Below are 15,414 nucleotides of genomic sequence, written 5' to 3'. Positions count from 1 at the left end.
TTGCTCCTACAGACAGTGAGTCACGTGTCCGTGGCTTGCCATATAAAGCAGGCAGACAGGCATCGAGGCATTCAGTTACTGTTCAGTTGAATATTAGAAGGATCAAAACGAGTTGCCTAAGTGACGTAGAGCGTGGTGTGATTGTCGGTGCCAGGTGCACCGGTTCCAGTATCTCAGAAATGGACGACTTTTCATGCTCGTCAGTGTCTCGGGTTTACCGAGAACGGTGCTACAAACAGAAAACATCAGGTCAGCAGCAGTCCTGTGCTGGAGAACAGCTTGATGAGAGAGGTCCAAGGAGAATGCCAAGAATCCTGCAAGCTAACAGGCGTGCCACAAACAGGCAAATAACCATGCAGTACAACAGTGGTGTGTAGAACGACATCTTGGAACGCACAACTCGTCGGTCTTCGTCACAGATGGGTTTGTAGCAGACGACCAAACCGGGTTCCTATCAGCTTAAAACAAGAAGAAGCTGCTCCAGTGGGACACCATCACCAACACTGGACATTTGAGGAGTGGAAAAACAGTGCCTGGTCCGACAAATCCTGGTTCATGTTGCGTCATGCAGATGGCAGAGTCAGGATTTGGCGTGAGTCCATGGCCCCATCCTGCCTGGTGTCAATCTAGGCAATCTAGGAATCTAGGCAGAGGTAAATTAATCCAAAAACAAAATATGTATTTTATTTATATATATATATATCAATCAATCAATTGAAACCCATCCTCTGTTCACAGAGCTCATGGAGTGGAAGTCTGAAAACTGAAACAAGGCTGCCACCTGCTGGTGAGATGAGTGTTGAACACTACTTTAACACAGGGAGAGATGAGAGAGGAGGGAGAGATGAGAGAGGAGGGAGAGATGAGAGAGGAGGGAGAGATGAGGGAGAGATGAGGGAGAGATGAGAGAGGAGGGAGAGATGAGGGAGAGATGAGAGAGGAGGGAGAGAGATGAGAGAGAGATGAGAGAGGAGGGAGAGATGAGGGAGAGATGAGAGAGGAGGGAGAGAGATGAGAGAGAGATGAGAGAGATGAGAGGAGGGAGAGAGATGAGAGAGAGATGAGAGGGAGAGAGCAGTGAGAGAGGGAGTGATGGAGTGAGAGGTATATTTTTAGACATGGTAGCTGTTATGCTGGACGGAATGATGTGGTAGTTGGTATGGCCAGTCTGTCTCTCTTGCCTCAGCGTCAGGTCAGTCTGTCTCTCTTACCTCAGTGTCAGGTCAGTCTGTCTCTCTTACCTCAGCGTCAGGTCAGTCTGTCTCTCTTACCTCAGCGTCAGGTCAGTCTGTCTCTCTAACCTCAGCGTCTGGTCAGTCTGTCTCTCTTACCTCAGCGTCAGGTCAGTCTGTCTCTCTTACCTCAGCGTCAGGTCAGTCTGTCTCTCTAACCTCAGCGTCTGGTCAGTCTGTCTCTCTTACCTCAGCGTCAGGTCAGTCTGTCTCTCTTACCTCAGCGTCAGGTCAGTCTGTATCTCTTGCCTCAGCGTCAGGTCAGTCTGTATCTCTTGCCTCAGCGTCAGGTCAGTCTGTCTCTCTTACCTCAGCGTCAGGTCAGTCTGTCTCACTTACCTCAGTGTCAGGTCAGTCTGTCTCTCTTACCTCAGCGTCAGGTCAGTCTGTCTCTCTTACCTCAGCGTCAGGTCAGTCTGTCTCTCTTACCTCAGCGTCAGGTCAGTCTGTCTCACTTACCTCAGCGTCAGGTCAGTCTGTCTCTCTTACCTCAGCGTCAGGTCAGTCTGTCTCTCTTACCTCAGCGTCAGGTCAGTCTGTCTCTCTTACCTCAGCGTCAGGTCAGTCTGTCTCTCTAACCTCAGCGTCAGGTCAGTCTGTCTCTCTGACCTCAGCGTCAGGTCAGTCTGTCTCTCTTACCTCAGCGTCAGGTCAGTCTGTCTCTCTTACCTCAGCGTCAGGTCAGTCTGTCTCTCTTACCTCAGCGTCAGGTCAGTCTGTCTCTCTTACTTCAGTGTCAGGTCAGTCTGTCTCTCTTACCTCAGCGTCAGGTCAGTCTGTCTCTCTTACCTCAGCGTCAGGTCAGTCTGTCTCTCTTACCTCAGCGTCAGGTCAGTCTGTCTCTCTACCTCAGCGTCAGGTCAGTCTGTCTCTCTTACCTCAGCGTCAGGTCAGTCTGTCTCTCTTACCTCAGCGTCAGGTCAGTCTGTCTCTCTTACCTCAGCGTCAGGTCAGTCTGTCTCTCTTACCTCAGCGTCAGGTCAGTCTGTCTCTCTACCTCAGCGTCAGGTCAGTCTGTCTCTCTTACCTCAGCGTCAGGTCAGTCTGTCTCTCTTACCTCAGCGTCAGGTCAGTCTGTCTCTCTTACCTCAGCGTCAGGTCAGTCTGTCTCTCTTACCTCAGCGTCAGGTCAGTCTGTCTCTCTTACCTCAGCGTCAGGTCAGTCTGTCTCTCTTACCTCAGCGTCAGGTCAGTCTGTCTCTCTTACCTCAGCGTCAGGTCAGTCTGTCTCTCTAACCTCAGCGTCAGGTCAGTCTGTCTCTCTTACCTCAGCGTCAGGTCAGTCTGTCTGTCTTACCTCAGCGTCAGGTGTGTCTTTTTATTTTACCTTTATTTAACTCGGCAAGTCAGTTAAGAACAAATTCTTATTTTCAATGACGGCCTAGGAACAGTGGGTTAACCACCTAGTCCAGGAGCAGAATGACACATTTTTACACTGTCAGTTGAGAGATTCAATCTTGCAACCTTTTGGTTTCTAGTCCAGCACTCCAACCACTAGGCTACCTGCCTCCTCTAACCACTAGGCTACCTGCCTCCTCCAACCACTAGGCTACCTGCCGCCCCTTCAGTTGCCTTCCACTGAATGCAGGGAAACATTTGGTAATTATTTTTACAGCAGCTCAACCAGTGACATTTTGATGAGAAATAATAGTATTTATTGTTTGTGGACTTGGACAAAAGGGGAACATTTCCTGGTTCAAGTATGGCTGAAAGTGGGATGAAAATTCTGACAATCTGTTTTTAGTCTGCTGGTTTAGCATAACTGAATGCAAATATGCTAATTATCAATGATATGGATAATAGATCTAAAACACAGATGATGGAGACTAATTGGAAATATATTTATCAATCAATCAATCAATTGAAACCTGTCCTGTTCACAGAGGTCATGGATTGGAGGTTTGATAACTGGAACAAGGCTGCCACCTGCTGGTGAGATGATTCTACAACACTGCTTGAAAATCCTTTTTACATTTTTTTATTTAACCTTTATTTAACTAGGCAAGTCAGTAAAGAACAAATTCTTATTTACAATGACGGCCTACCCCGGCCAAACCTGGACGATGCTGGGCCAATTGTGCGCCACCCTGTGGGACTCCCAATCACGGTCATGATCATCAATCAATCATGATGATTCTAGAACACTGTTTGAAAATCCTTCTTGACCAGCTCCAGGTATGTTTAGAGACAGGGTAGCTTCTTGACCAGCTCCAGGTATGTTTTGAGACATGGTAGCTTCTTGACCAGCTCCAGGTATGTTTAGAGACATGGTAGCTTCTTGACCAGCTCCAGGTATGTTTAGAGACATGGTAGCTTCTTGACCAGCTCCAGGTATGTTTTGAGACATGGTAGCTTCTTGACCAGCTCCAGGTATGTTTAGAGACATGGTAGCTTCTTGACCAGCTCCAGGTATGTTTTGAGACATGGTAGCTTCTTGACCAGCTCCAGGTATGTTTAGAGACATGGTAGCTTCTTGACCAGCTCCAGGTATGTTTAGAGACATGGTAGCTTCTTGACCAGCTCCAGGTATGTTTAGAGACATGGTAGCTTCTTGACCAGCTCCAGGTATGTTTTGAGACATGGTAGCTTCTTGACCAGCTCCAGGTATGTTTAGAGACATGGTAGCTTCTTGACCAGCTCCAGGTATGTTTAGAGACATGGTAGCTTCTTGACCAGCTCCAGGTATGTTTAGAGACGTGGTAGCTTCTTGACCAGCTCCAGGTATGTTTAGAGACATGGTAGCTTCTTGACCAGCTCCAGGTATGTTTAGAGACATGGTAGCTTCTTGACCAGCTCCAGGTATGTTTAGAGACATGGTAGCTTCTTGACCAGCTCCAGGTATGTTTTGAGACATGGTAGCTTCTTGACCAGCTCCAGGTATGTTTTGAGACATGGTAGCTTCTTGACCAGCTCCAGGTATGTTTAGAGACATGGTAGCTTCTTGACCAGCTCCAGGTATGTTTAGAGACATGGTAGCTTCTTGACCAGCTCCAGGTATGTTTTGAGACATGGTAGCTTCTTGACCAGCTCCAGGTATGTTTAGAGACATGGTAGCTTCTTGACCAGCTCCAAGTATGTTTTGAGACATGGTAGCTTCTTGACCAGTTCCAGGTATGTTTTGAGACATGGTAGCTTCTTGACCAGCTCCAGGTATGTTTAGAGACATGGTAGCTTCTTGACCAGCTCCAGGTATGTTTAGAGACATGGTAGCTTCTTGACCAGCTCCAGGTATGTTTTGAGACATGGTAGCTTCTTGACCAGCTCCAGGTATGTTTTGAGACATGGTAGCTTCTTGACCAGCTCCAGGTATGTTTAGAGACATGGTAGCTTCTTGACCAGCTCCAGGTATGTTTAGAGACATGGTAGCTTCTTGACCAGCTCCAGGTATGTTTTGAGACATGGTAGCTTCTTGACCAGCTCCAGGTATGTTTAGAGACATGGTAGCTTCTTGACCAGCTCCAGGTATGTTTAGAGACATGGTAGCTTCTTGACCAGCTCCAGGTATGTTTAGAGACATGGTAGCTTCTTGACCAGCTCCAGGTATGTTTTGAGACATGGTAGCTAGCTGGTATGCTGGACTGGCTGGACTGCTTGGACACGTAGTTATGGCAAAGTTTGAATGAAACTGACAACTAAAATAGTACTTTCAATAATGTATATTTTTAACTCAAATAACGTGGTTTAATGTTGAATTGGAGCATTTTGGAGTCACATGGTTACATTTAAACAGCATGAGAACAAAACACCAGACTCTCACAGGCTTCATTCATTATAGATGTTTATTCCTTCAGATGGGAAGAAGATGGATACATACAGTGATAGAATGACATTCAGAACATATAATAGTATCTCTATGGTAACAGTGATAGAACTACATTCAGAACATATAATAGTATCTCTATGGTAACAGTGATAGAATTACATTCAGAACATATAATAGTATCTCTATGGTAACAGTGATAGAATTACATTCAGAACATATAATAGTATCTCTATGGTAACAGTGATAGAATTACATTCAGAACATATAATATTATCTCTATGGTAACAGTGATAGAATTACATTCAGAACATATAATAGTATCTCTATGGTAACAGTGATAGAATTACATTCAGAACATATAATAGTATCTCTATGGTAACAGTGATATAATTACATTCAGAACATATAATAGTATCTCTATGGTAACAGTGATAGAATTACATTCAGAACATATAATAGTATCTCTATGGTAACAGTGATAGAATTACATTCAGAACATATAATAGTATCTCTATGGTAACAGTGATAGAATTACATTCAGAACATATAATAGTATCTCTATGGTAACAGTGATAGAATTACATTCAGAACATATAATAGTATCTCTATGGTAACAGTGATAGAATTACATTCAGAACATATAATAGTATCTCTATGGTAACAGTGATAGAATTACATTCAGAACATATAATAGTATCTCTATGGTAACAGTGATAGAATTACATTCAGAACATATAATAGTATCTCCATGGTAACAGTGATAGAATGACATTCAGAACATATAATAGTATCTCTATGGTAACAGTGATAGAATTACATTCAGAACATATAATAGTATCTCTATGGTAACAGTGATAGAATTACATTCAGAACATATAATAGTATCTCTATGGTAACAGTGATAGAATTACATTCAGAACATATAATAGTATCTCTATGGTAACAGTGATAGAATTACATTCAGAACATATAATAGTATCTCTATGGTAACAGTGATAGAATTACATTCAGAACATATAATAGTATCTCTATGGTAACAGTGATAGAATTACATTCAGAACATATAATAGTATCTCTATGGTAACAGTGATAGAATTACATTCAGAACATATAATAGTATCTCTATGGTAACAGTGATAGAATTACATTCAGAACATATAATAGTATCTCTATGGTAACAGTGATAGAATTACATTCAGAACATATAATAGTATCTCTATGGTAACAGTGATAGAATTACATTCAGAATATATAATAGTATCTCTTTTTATATTTGATAGAGTATAGACTATAGATATAAATAGACATAGAAGAGATGGACAGAGAGGGGAGAGAAGAGTATAGAATATAGATATAAATAGACATAGAAGAGATGGACAGAGAGGGAAGAAGAGTATAGACTATAGATATATATAGACATAGAAGAGTATAGACTATAGATATAGATAGACATAGAATAGATGGGTAGAGAGGGGAGAGAAGAGTATAGAATATAGATATATAGACATAGAAGAGATGGACAGAGAGGGAAGAGAAGAGTATATACTATAGATATATATGGACATAGAAGAGAAAAGTATTACAATTGAAAGTGTACATATGTTGACATGTAACCATTATAACCCTCATTACCATTACAACCCTCATTACCATTATAACCCTCATTACCATTATAACCCTCATTACCATTATAACCCTCATTACCATTACAACCCTCATTACCATTATAACCCTCATTACCATTGTAACCCTCGTTACCATTATAACCCTCATTACCATTATAACCCTCATTACCATTACAACCCTCATTACCATTATAACCCTCACTACCATTACAACCCTCATTACCATTACAACCCTCATTACCATTATAACCCTCATTACCATTATAACCCTCATTACCATTATAACCCTCACTACCATTATAACCCTCAATACCATTACAACCCTCATTACCATTACAACCCTCATTACCATTACAACCCTCATTACCATTATAACCCTCATTACCATTATAACCCTCACTACCATTACAACCCTCATTACCATTACAACCCTCATTACCATTACAACCCTCATTACCATTATAACCCTCACTACCATTATAACCCTCATTACCATTACAACCCTCATTACCATTACAACCCTCATTACCATTACAACCCTCATTACCATTATAACCCTGATAATCATTAGTCTAACAGTAATGATAGTTTGTTGATATGGTGTGAGCACCTGTACCCAGATCACCCAAAGAACCTTCCAGAACTATTTCTCATGGAATTGTAAAGATTCCTCACTACGGAAGGAATTCTTCCAACTAGGTTAGGAGGAAGTGGTAGGTTTAGGACCTCTTGGACAATCTTCTGGGAACACCTTGGTACCATCTGTGTGATATTTCTTCAACATTTCTTCGAGTGCTCCCAAGGTTTCTGGTTTCAATGTTTTCCCCTCGTCTTCCTTCTGGTTCCTCCCCCAGTGTGCTTCAGCCATCCACTCTTTCTTCTTGTCGTTGTAACAGCAGAAGGCTGTCCACAGGAGCTCTGGGATGTTCACTCTGTTGTTCAGTGTGTTCTTCTTACTGGGAACTGCTCCAGTCACCACATAGGCTTCTATCTTCCCGTTGTTATTAATACAGTCCGTCTCAAGCTTTTCTCTGACCTTTTTCTCCATTTCATTCCAGCTGCCCCCGTTGAAGGACACCACCTGGGGAACGATGTTGGTCAGGGTAAAGGTGGACTCCTGAGTTTCCAGGTCATGAGCATGTGAATTTGGGAAGAGGTGACCCCTGTTCACACCTTTATAATCTGTTGGGTCTTGGCCATGACCATAGTCGTTGTTATCAGCCTGGTTTTTGTACTGGACTACTCCAATTTTCTGCATTTCAGGGCTGTTATTTTTCTCTTCGAGCTGCAGGAAACAACAGTCATACAGTCATTCACTAGTTCTGTACCTCTATTTTCAGGGGGGGGGTCACAATCCACAATCAAGTCTCTATACCCTCCATAGTGGTAGTTCTATATTCTGTAACATAACTGTCTGTGATATATACCAGTAAACAAATACAAATGTTATGTTATATGACAAACATTAGTCCTACCTGGGGCTCTATCATCCAGGGTTCATCTGGTCTGCGGTCTGTAGGAGGACCAGTGAAGGTGTAGGCTGAGAACACAGGGATCCTGTAGGTCGTGTCGTAGAGAGTTGCAAACCTGTAGGTGTTGTTGTACTTCTGGCAGATCGGCTTGTAGCGGTTCTGGTTCTTGACTGTCCCACCAACCAAAATATCCGGGAGATTTGGAGTTGTTCCCTCCAGGAAGAACTTCTTGCACTCTGGATCAAACCTCTCCACTACATGAGAGAAAGCAGGAGGAAGGAGAGAGAGAAGGAGGAGAGTAGAGAGATGATTCAATACCCCCATCATCACCTGAAGACTGTACACCACAGAGACAAAGATGAAGTTACAGAGACCAGTTGGTAGACTGGAGACTGTTGATCTAAGTCAGGACAGGCTGATTTAAATAGTTTTTCAGAGACTCCTCCTTCAGATGTCAAGGGAGGTGAGATGAGAGGGAGGAACAGAGAGAGAGAGTAGAACAGGTTGAGACAGGGAGGAACAGAGAGAGAGAGTAGAACAGGATGAGACAGGGAGGAACAGAGAGAGAGAGTAGAACAGGATGAGACAGGGAGGAACAGAGAGAGTAGAACAGGATGAGACAGGGAGGAACAGAGAGAGAGTAGAACAGGATGAGACAGGGAGGAACAGAGAGAGAGTAGAACAGGATGAGACAGGGAGGAACAGAGAGAGAGTAGAACAGGATGAGACCGGGAGGAACAGAGAGAGAAGAACAGGATGAGACAGGGAGGAACAGAGAGAGAGTAGAACAGGATGAGACAGGGAGGAACAGAGAGAGAGTAGAACAGGATGAGACAGGGAGGAACAGAGAGAGAGAGTAGAACAGGATGAGACAGGGAGGAACAGAGATTATAACAGGATGAGACAGGGAGGAACAGAGAGAGAGTAGAACAGGATGAGACAGGGAGGAACAGAGAGAGAGTAGAACAGGATGAGACAGGGAGGAACAGAGAGAGAGAGTAGAACAGGATGAGACAGGGAGGAACAGAGAGAGAGAGTAGAACAGGATGAGACAGGGAGGAACAGAGAGAGAGAGTAGAACAGGATGAGACAGGGAGGAACAGAGAGAGAGTATAACAGGATGAGACAGGGAGGAACAGAGAGAGAGTAGAACAGGATGAGACAGGGAGGAACAGAGAGAGAGTAGAACAGGATGAGACAGGGAGGAACAGAGAGAGAGAGTAGAACAGGATGAGACAGGGAGGAACAGAGAGAGAGAGTAGAACAGGATGAGACAGGGAGGAACAGAGAGAGTAGAACAGGATGAGACAGGGAGGAACAGAGAGAGAGTAGAACAGGATGAGACAGGGAGGAACAGAGAGAGAGTAGAACAGGATGAGACAGGAAGGAACAGAGAGAGAGTAGAACAGGATGAGACAGGGAGGAACAGAGAGAGAGTAGAACAGGATGAGACAGGGAGGAACAGAGAGAGAGAGTAGAACAGGATGAGACAGGGAGGAACAGAGAGAGAGAGTAGAACAGGATGAGACAGGGAGGAACAGAGAGAGAGAGTAGAACAGGATGAGACAGGGAGGAACAGAGAGAGTAGAACAGGATGAGACAGGGAGGAACAGAGAGAGAGTAGAACAGGATGAGATAGGGAGGAACAGAGAGAGAGAGTAGAACAGGATGAGACAGGGAGGAACAGAGAGAGTAGAACAGGATGAGACAGGGAGGAAGAGAGAGAGAGAGAGAGTAGAACAGGATGAGACAGGGAGGAACAGAGAGAGTAGAACAGGATGAGACAGGGAGGAACAGAGAGAGAGTAGAACAGGATGAGACAAGGAGGAACAGAGAGAGTAGAACAGGATGAGACAGGGAGGAACAGAGAGAGTAGAACAGGATGAGATAGGGAGGAACAGAGAGAGAGAGTAGAACAGGATGAGACAGGGAGGAACAGAGAGAGAGTAGAACAGGATGAGACAGGGAGGAACAGAGAGAGAGAGTAGAACAGGATGAGACAGGGAGGAACAGAGAGAGTAGAACAGGATGAGACAGGGAGGAACAGAGAGAGAGTAGAACAGGATGAGACAGGGAGGAACAGAGAGAGAGTAGAACAGGATGAGACCGGGAGGAACAGAGAGAGAAGAACAGGATGAGACAGGGAGGAACAGAGAGAGAGTAGAACAGGATGAGACAGGGAGGAACAGAGAGAGAGAGTAGAACAGGATGAGACAGGGAGGAACAGAGAGAGAGAGTAGAACAGGATGAGACAAGGAGGAACAGAGAGAGTAGAACAGGATGAGACAGGGAGGAACAGAGAGAGAGAGTAGAACAGGATGAGACAGGGAGGAACAGAGAGAGAGAGTAGAACAGGATGAGACAAGGAGGAACAGAGAGAGTAGAACAGGATGAGACAGGGAGGAACAGAGAGAGAGAGTAGAACAGGATGAGACAGGGAGGAACAGAGAGAGTAGAACAGGATGAGACAGGGAGGAACAGAGAGAGAGAGTAGAACAGGATGAGACAGGGAGGAACAGAGAGAGAGAGTAGAACAGGATGAGACAGGGAGGAACAGAGAGAGTAGAACAGGATGAGACAAGGAGGAACAGAGAGAGAGTAGAACAGGATGAGACAGGGAGGAACAGAGAGAGTAGAACAGGATGAGACAGGGAGGAACAGAGAGAGAGTAGAACAGGATGAGACAGGGAGGAACAGAGAGAGTAGAACAGGATGAGACAGGGAGGAACAGAGAGAGAGAGTAGAACAGGATGAGACAGGGAGGAACAGAGAGAGAGTAGAACAGGATGAGACAGGGAGGAACAGAGAGAGAGTAGAACAGGATGAGACAGGGAGGAACAGAGAGAGTAGAACAGGATGAGACAGGGAGGAACAGAGAGAGTAGAACAGGATGAGACAGGGAGGAACAGAGAGAGAGAGTAGAACAGGATGAGACAGGGAGGAACAGAGAGAGAGAGTAGAACAGGATGAGACAGGGAGGAACAGAGAGAGTAGAACAGGATGAGACAGGGAGAAACAGAGAGAGAGAGTAGAACAGGATGAGACAGGGAGGAACAGAGAGAGAGTAGAACAGGATGAGACAGGGAGGAACAGAGAGAGAGAGTAGAACAGGATGAGACAGGGAGGAACAGAGAGAGAGAGTAGAACAGGATGAGACAGGGAGGAACAGAGAGAGTAGAACAGGATGAGACAGGGAGGAACAGAGAGAGAGAAGAACAGGATGAGACAGGGAGGAACAGAGAGAGAGAGTAGAACAGGATGAGACAGGGAGGAACAGAGAGAGAGTAGAACAGGATGAGACAGGGAGGAAGAGAGAGAGTAGAACAGGATGAGACAGGGAGGAACAGAGAGAGTAGAACAGGATGAGACAGGGAGGAACAGAGAGAGAGTAGAACAGGATGAGATAGGGAGGAACAGAGAGAGAGAGTAGAACAGGATGAGACAGGGAGGAACAGAGAGAGAGTAGAACAGGATGAGACAGGGAGGAACAGAGAGAGTAGAACAGGATGAGACAGGGAGGAACAGAGAGAGTAGAACAGGATGAGATAGGGAGGAACAGAGAGAGAGAGTAGAACAGGATGAGACAGGGAGGAACAGAGAGAGAGAGTAGAACAGGATGAGACAGGGAGGAACAGAGAGAGTAGAACAGGATGAGACAGGGAGGAACAGAGAGAGTAGAACAGGATGAGACAGGGAGGAACAGAGAGAGAGAGTAGAACAGGATGAGACAGGGAGGAACAGAGAGAGTAGAACAGGATGAGACAGGGAGGAACAGAGAGAGTAGAACAGGATGAGACAGGGAGGAACAGAGAGAGTAGAACAGGATGAGACAGGGAGGAACAGAGAGAGTAGAACAGGATGAGACAGGGAGGAACAGAGAGAGAGAGTAGAACAGGATGAGACAGGGAGGAACAGAGAGAGTGTAGAACAGGATGAGACAGGGAGGAACAGAGAGAGAGAGTAGAACAGGATGAGACAGGGAGGAACAGAGAGAGTAGAACAGGATGAGACAGGGAGGAACAGAGAGAGTAGAACAGGATGAGACAGGGAGGAACAGAGAGAGAGTAGAACAGGATGAGACAAGGAGGAACAGAGAGAGTAGAACAGGATGAGACAGGGAGGAACAGAGAGAGTAGAACAGGATGAGATAGGGAGGAACAGAGAGAGAGAGTAGAACAGGATGAGACAGGGAGGAACAGAGAGAGTGTAGAACAGGATGAGACAGGGAGGAACAGAGAGAGAGAGTAGAACAGGATGAGACAGGGAGGAACAGAGAGAGTAGAACAGGATGAGACAGGGAGGAACAGAGAGAGAGTAGAACAGGATGAGACAGGGAGGAACAGAGAGAGAGTAGAACAGGATGAGACAGGGAGGAACAGAGAGAGAGTAGAACAGGATGAGACAGGGAGGAACAGAGAGAGAGTAGAACAGGATGAGACAGGGAGGAACAGAGAGAGTGAGTAGAACAGGATGAGACAAGGAGGAACAGAGAGAGTAGAACAGGATGAGACAGGGAGGAACAGAGAGAGAGAGTAGAACAGGATGAGACAGGGAGGAACAGAGAGAGTAGAACAGGATGAGACAGGGAGGAACAGAGAGAGAGAGTAGAACAGGATGAGACAGGGAGGAACAGAGAGAGAGAGTAGAACAGGATGAGACAGGGAGGAACAGAGAGAGTAGAACAGGATGAGACAAGGAGGAACAGAGAGAGAGTAGAACAGGATGAGACAGGGAGACACAGAGAGAGAGAGTAGAACAGGATGAGACAGGGAGGAACAGAGAGAGTAGAACAGGATGAGACAGGGAGGAACAGAGAGAGTAGAACAGGATGAGACAGGGAGGAACAGAGAGAGTAGAACAGGATGAGACAGGGAGGAACAGAGAGAGAGAGTAGAACAGGATGAGACAGGGAGGAACAGAGAGAGAGAGTAGAACAGGATGAGACAGGGAGGAACAGAGAGAGTAGAACAGGATGAGACAAGGAGGAACAGAGAGAGAGTAGAACAGGATGAGACAGGGAGACACAGAGAGAGAGAGTAGAACAGGATGAGACAGGGAGGAACAGAGAGAGTAGAACAGGATGAGACAGGGAGGAACAGAGAGAGTAGAACAGGATGAGACAGGGAGGAACAGAGAGAGTAGAACAGGATGAGACAGGGAGGAACAGAGAGAGAGAGTAGAACAGGATGAGACAGGGAGGAACAGAGAGAGAGAGTAGAACAGGATGAGACAGGGAGGAACAGAGAGAGTAGAACAGGATGAGACAGGGAGGAACAGAGAGAGAGAGTAGAACAGGATGAGACAGGGAGGAACAGAGAGAGAGTAGAACAGGATGAGACAGGGAGGAACAGAGAGAGAGAGTAGAACAGGATGAGACAGGGAGGAACAGAGAGAGAGAGTAGAACAGGATGAGACAGGGAGGAACAGAGAGAGTAGAACAGGATGAGACAGGGAGGAACAGAGAGAGTAGAACAGGATGAGACAGGGAGGAACAGAGAGAGAGAGTAGAACAGGATGAGACAGGGAGGAACAGAGAGAGAGTAGAACAGGATGAGACAGGGAGGAACAGAGAGAGAGAGTAGAACAGGATGAGACAGGGAGGAACAGAGAGAGTAGAACAGGATGAGACAGGGAGGAACAGAGAGAGAGTAGAACAGGATGAGATAGGGAGGAACAGAGAGAGAGAGAGTAGAACAGGATGAGACAGGGAGGAACAGAGAGAGAGTAGAACAGGATGAGACAGGGAGGAACAGAGAGAGTAGAACAGGATGAGACAGGGAGGAACAGAGAGAGTAGAACAGGATGTGATAGGGAGGAACAGAGAGAGAGAGTAGAACAGGATGAGACAGGGAGGAACAGAGAGAGAGAGTAGAACAGGATGAGACAGGGAGGAACAGAGAGAGTAGAACAGGATGAGACAGGGAGGAACAGAGAGAGAGAGTAGAACAGGATGAGACAGGGAGGAACAGAGAGAGTAGAACAGGATGAGACAGGGAGGAACAGAGAGAGTAGAACAGGATGAGACAGGGAGGAACAGAGAGAGTAGAACAGGATGAGACAGGGAGGAACAGAGAGAGTAGAACAGGATGAGATAGGGAGGAACAGAGAGAGAGAGTAGAACAGGATGAGACAGGGAGGAACAGAGAGAGTGTAGAACAGGATGAGACAGGGAGGAACAGAGAGAGTGTAGAACAGGATGAGACAGGGAGGAACAGAGAGAGAGAGTAGAACAGGATGAGACAGGGAGGAACAGAGAGAGTAGAACAGGATGAGACAGGGAGGAACAGAGAGAGTAGAACAGGATGAGACAGGGAGGAACAGAGAGAGTAGAACAGGATGTGACAGGGAGGAACAGAGAGAGTAGAACAGGATGAGACAGGGAGGAACAGAGAGAGAGGAGAACCCCATTAGGGTCGCTGAGTCTGTTGCCACTATTAGACACTGTATGATGGGATACATGTATTTCCTTAAGGGTTGTCATTCTAAATGTATTTGTTATTCTGATTAGTTTATTTCTATTTAACCGGCAGTATTATTTTGTTTTGGTGTGAGACGTGTCCAAATCTGTGTGTAAGGTCTAATTTGTCAAGAACACAAAGCAGGAAAGCAACTTCCGACGTCTTTGTCAACCAGGACTTGCCTGGGTGGATGCTCTACCCATAGATATGTACTCAAACAGGACTTACCTGGGTGGATGCTCTACCCATAGATATGTACTCAAACAGGACTTACCTGGGTGGATTCTCTACCCATAGATATGTACTCAACCAGGACTAACCTGGGTGGATGCTCTACCCATAGGCTTGTATTCAATGCGTTCCACCTCAGATAGATAAACTGGCCTCAGTCCACATGAGGTACCCCAATGGTGGTAAAGTGCTGAGGGAAAGACACCTGGATCCACACCTCCCACAGTAAGCAAGTAGCAGAGCTGGAAGAAGATGTTACTCCTACAACCCAGTAGGGTCTCTCTACTTACCCTGGGACCTCCTACAACCCAGTAGGGGCTCTCTGCTTACCCTGGGACCTCCTACAACCCAGTAGGATCTCTCTACTTACCCTGGGACCTCCTACAACCCAGTAGGATCTCTCTACTTACCCTGGGATCTCCTACAACCCAGTAGGGACTCTCTACTTACCCTGGGACCTCCTACAACCCAGTAGGATCTCTCTACTTACCCTGGGACCTACTACAACCCAGTAGGATCTCTTTGCTTACCCTGGGACCTCCTACAACCCAGTAGGGTCTCTCTACTTACCCTGGAACCTCCTACAACCCAGTAGGATCTCTCTGCTTACCCTGGGACCTCCTACAACCCAGT

General features: G+C 45.7%; 2 protein-coding genes across 3 annotated transcripts in view; both read right to left on the bottom strand.

Moving 5' to 3' along the window:
• Positions 1 to 15,414, bottom strand: part of LOC139561513 (endonuclease domain-containing 1 protein-like) — a 177,282-nt gene that overhangs the window by 54,242 nt on the left and 107,626 nt on the right. The gene's annotated exons all lie outside the window — the stretch shown is intronic.
• The window catches only part of LOC139561523 (endonuclease domain-containing 1 protein-like), a 97,776-nt gene continuing 87,355 nt past the window's right edge, over positions 4,994 to 15,414 (bottom strand). Inside the window, exon 2 of the mRNA XM_071378714.1 lies at positions 4,994 to 7,905. Within this exon, the coding sequence (XP_071234815.1) occupies positions 7,321 to 7,905 (585 nt within the window). The 3' untranslated portion in view covers positions 4,994 to 7,320. The remainder of the gene's footprint in view (positions 7,906 to 15,414) is intronic.

This window comes from Salvelinus alpinus, chromosome 31 (genome assembly GCF_045679555.1).
Source record: "Salvelinus alpinus chromosome 31, SLU_Salpinus.1, whole genome shotgun sequence".
In the NCBI taxonomy this organism is placed as follows: Eukaryota; Metazoa; Chordata; class Actinopteri; order Salmoniformes; family Salmonidae; genus Salvelinus; species Salvelinus alpinus.
This window is presented reverse-complemented; position numbering and strand designations above follow the sequence as displayed.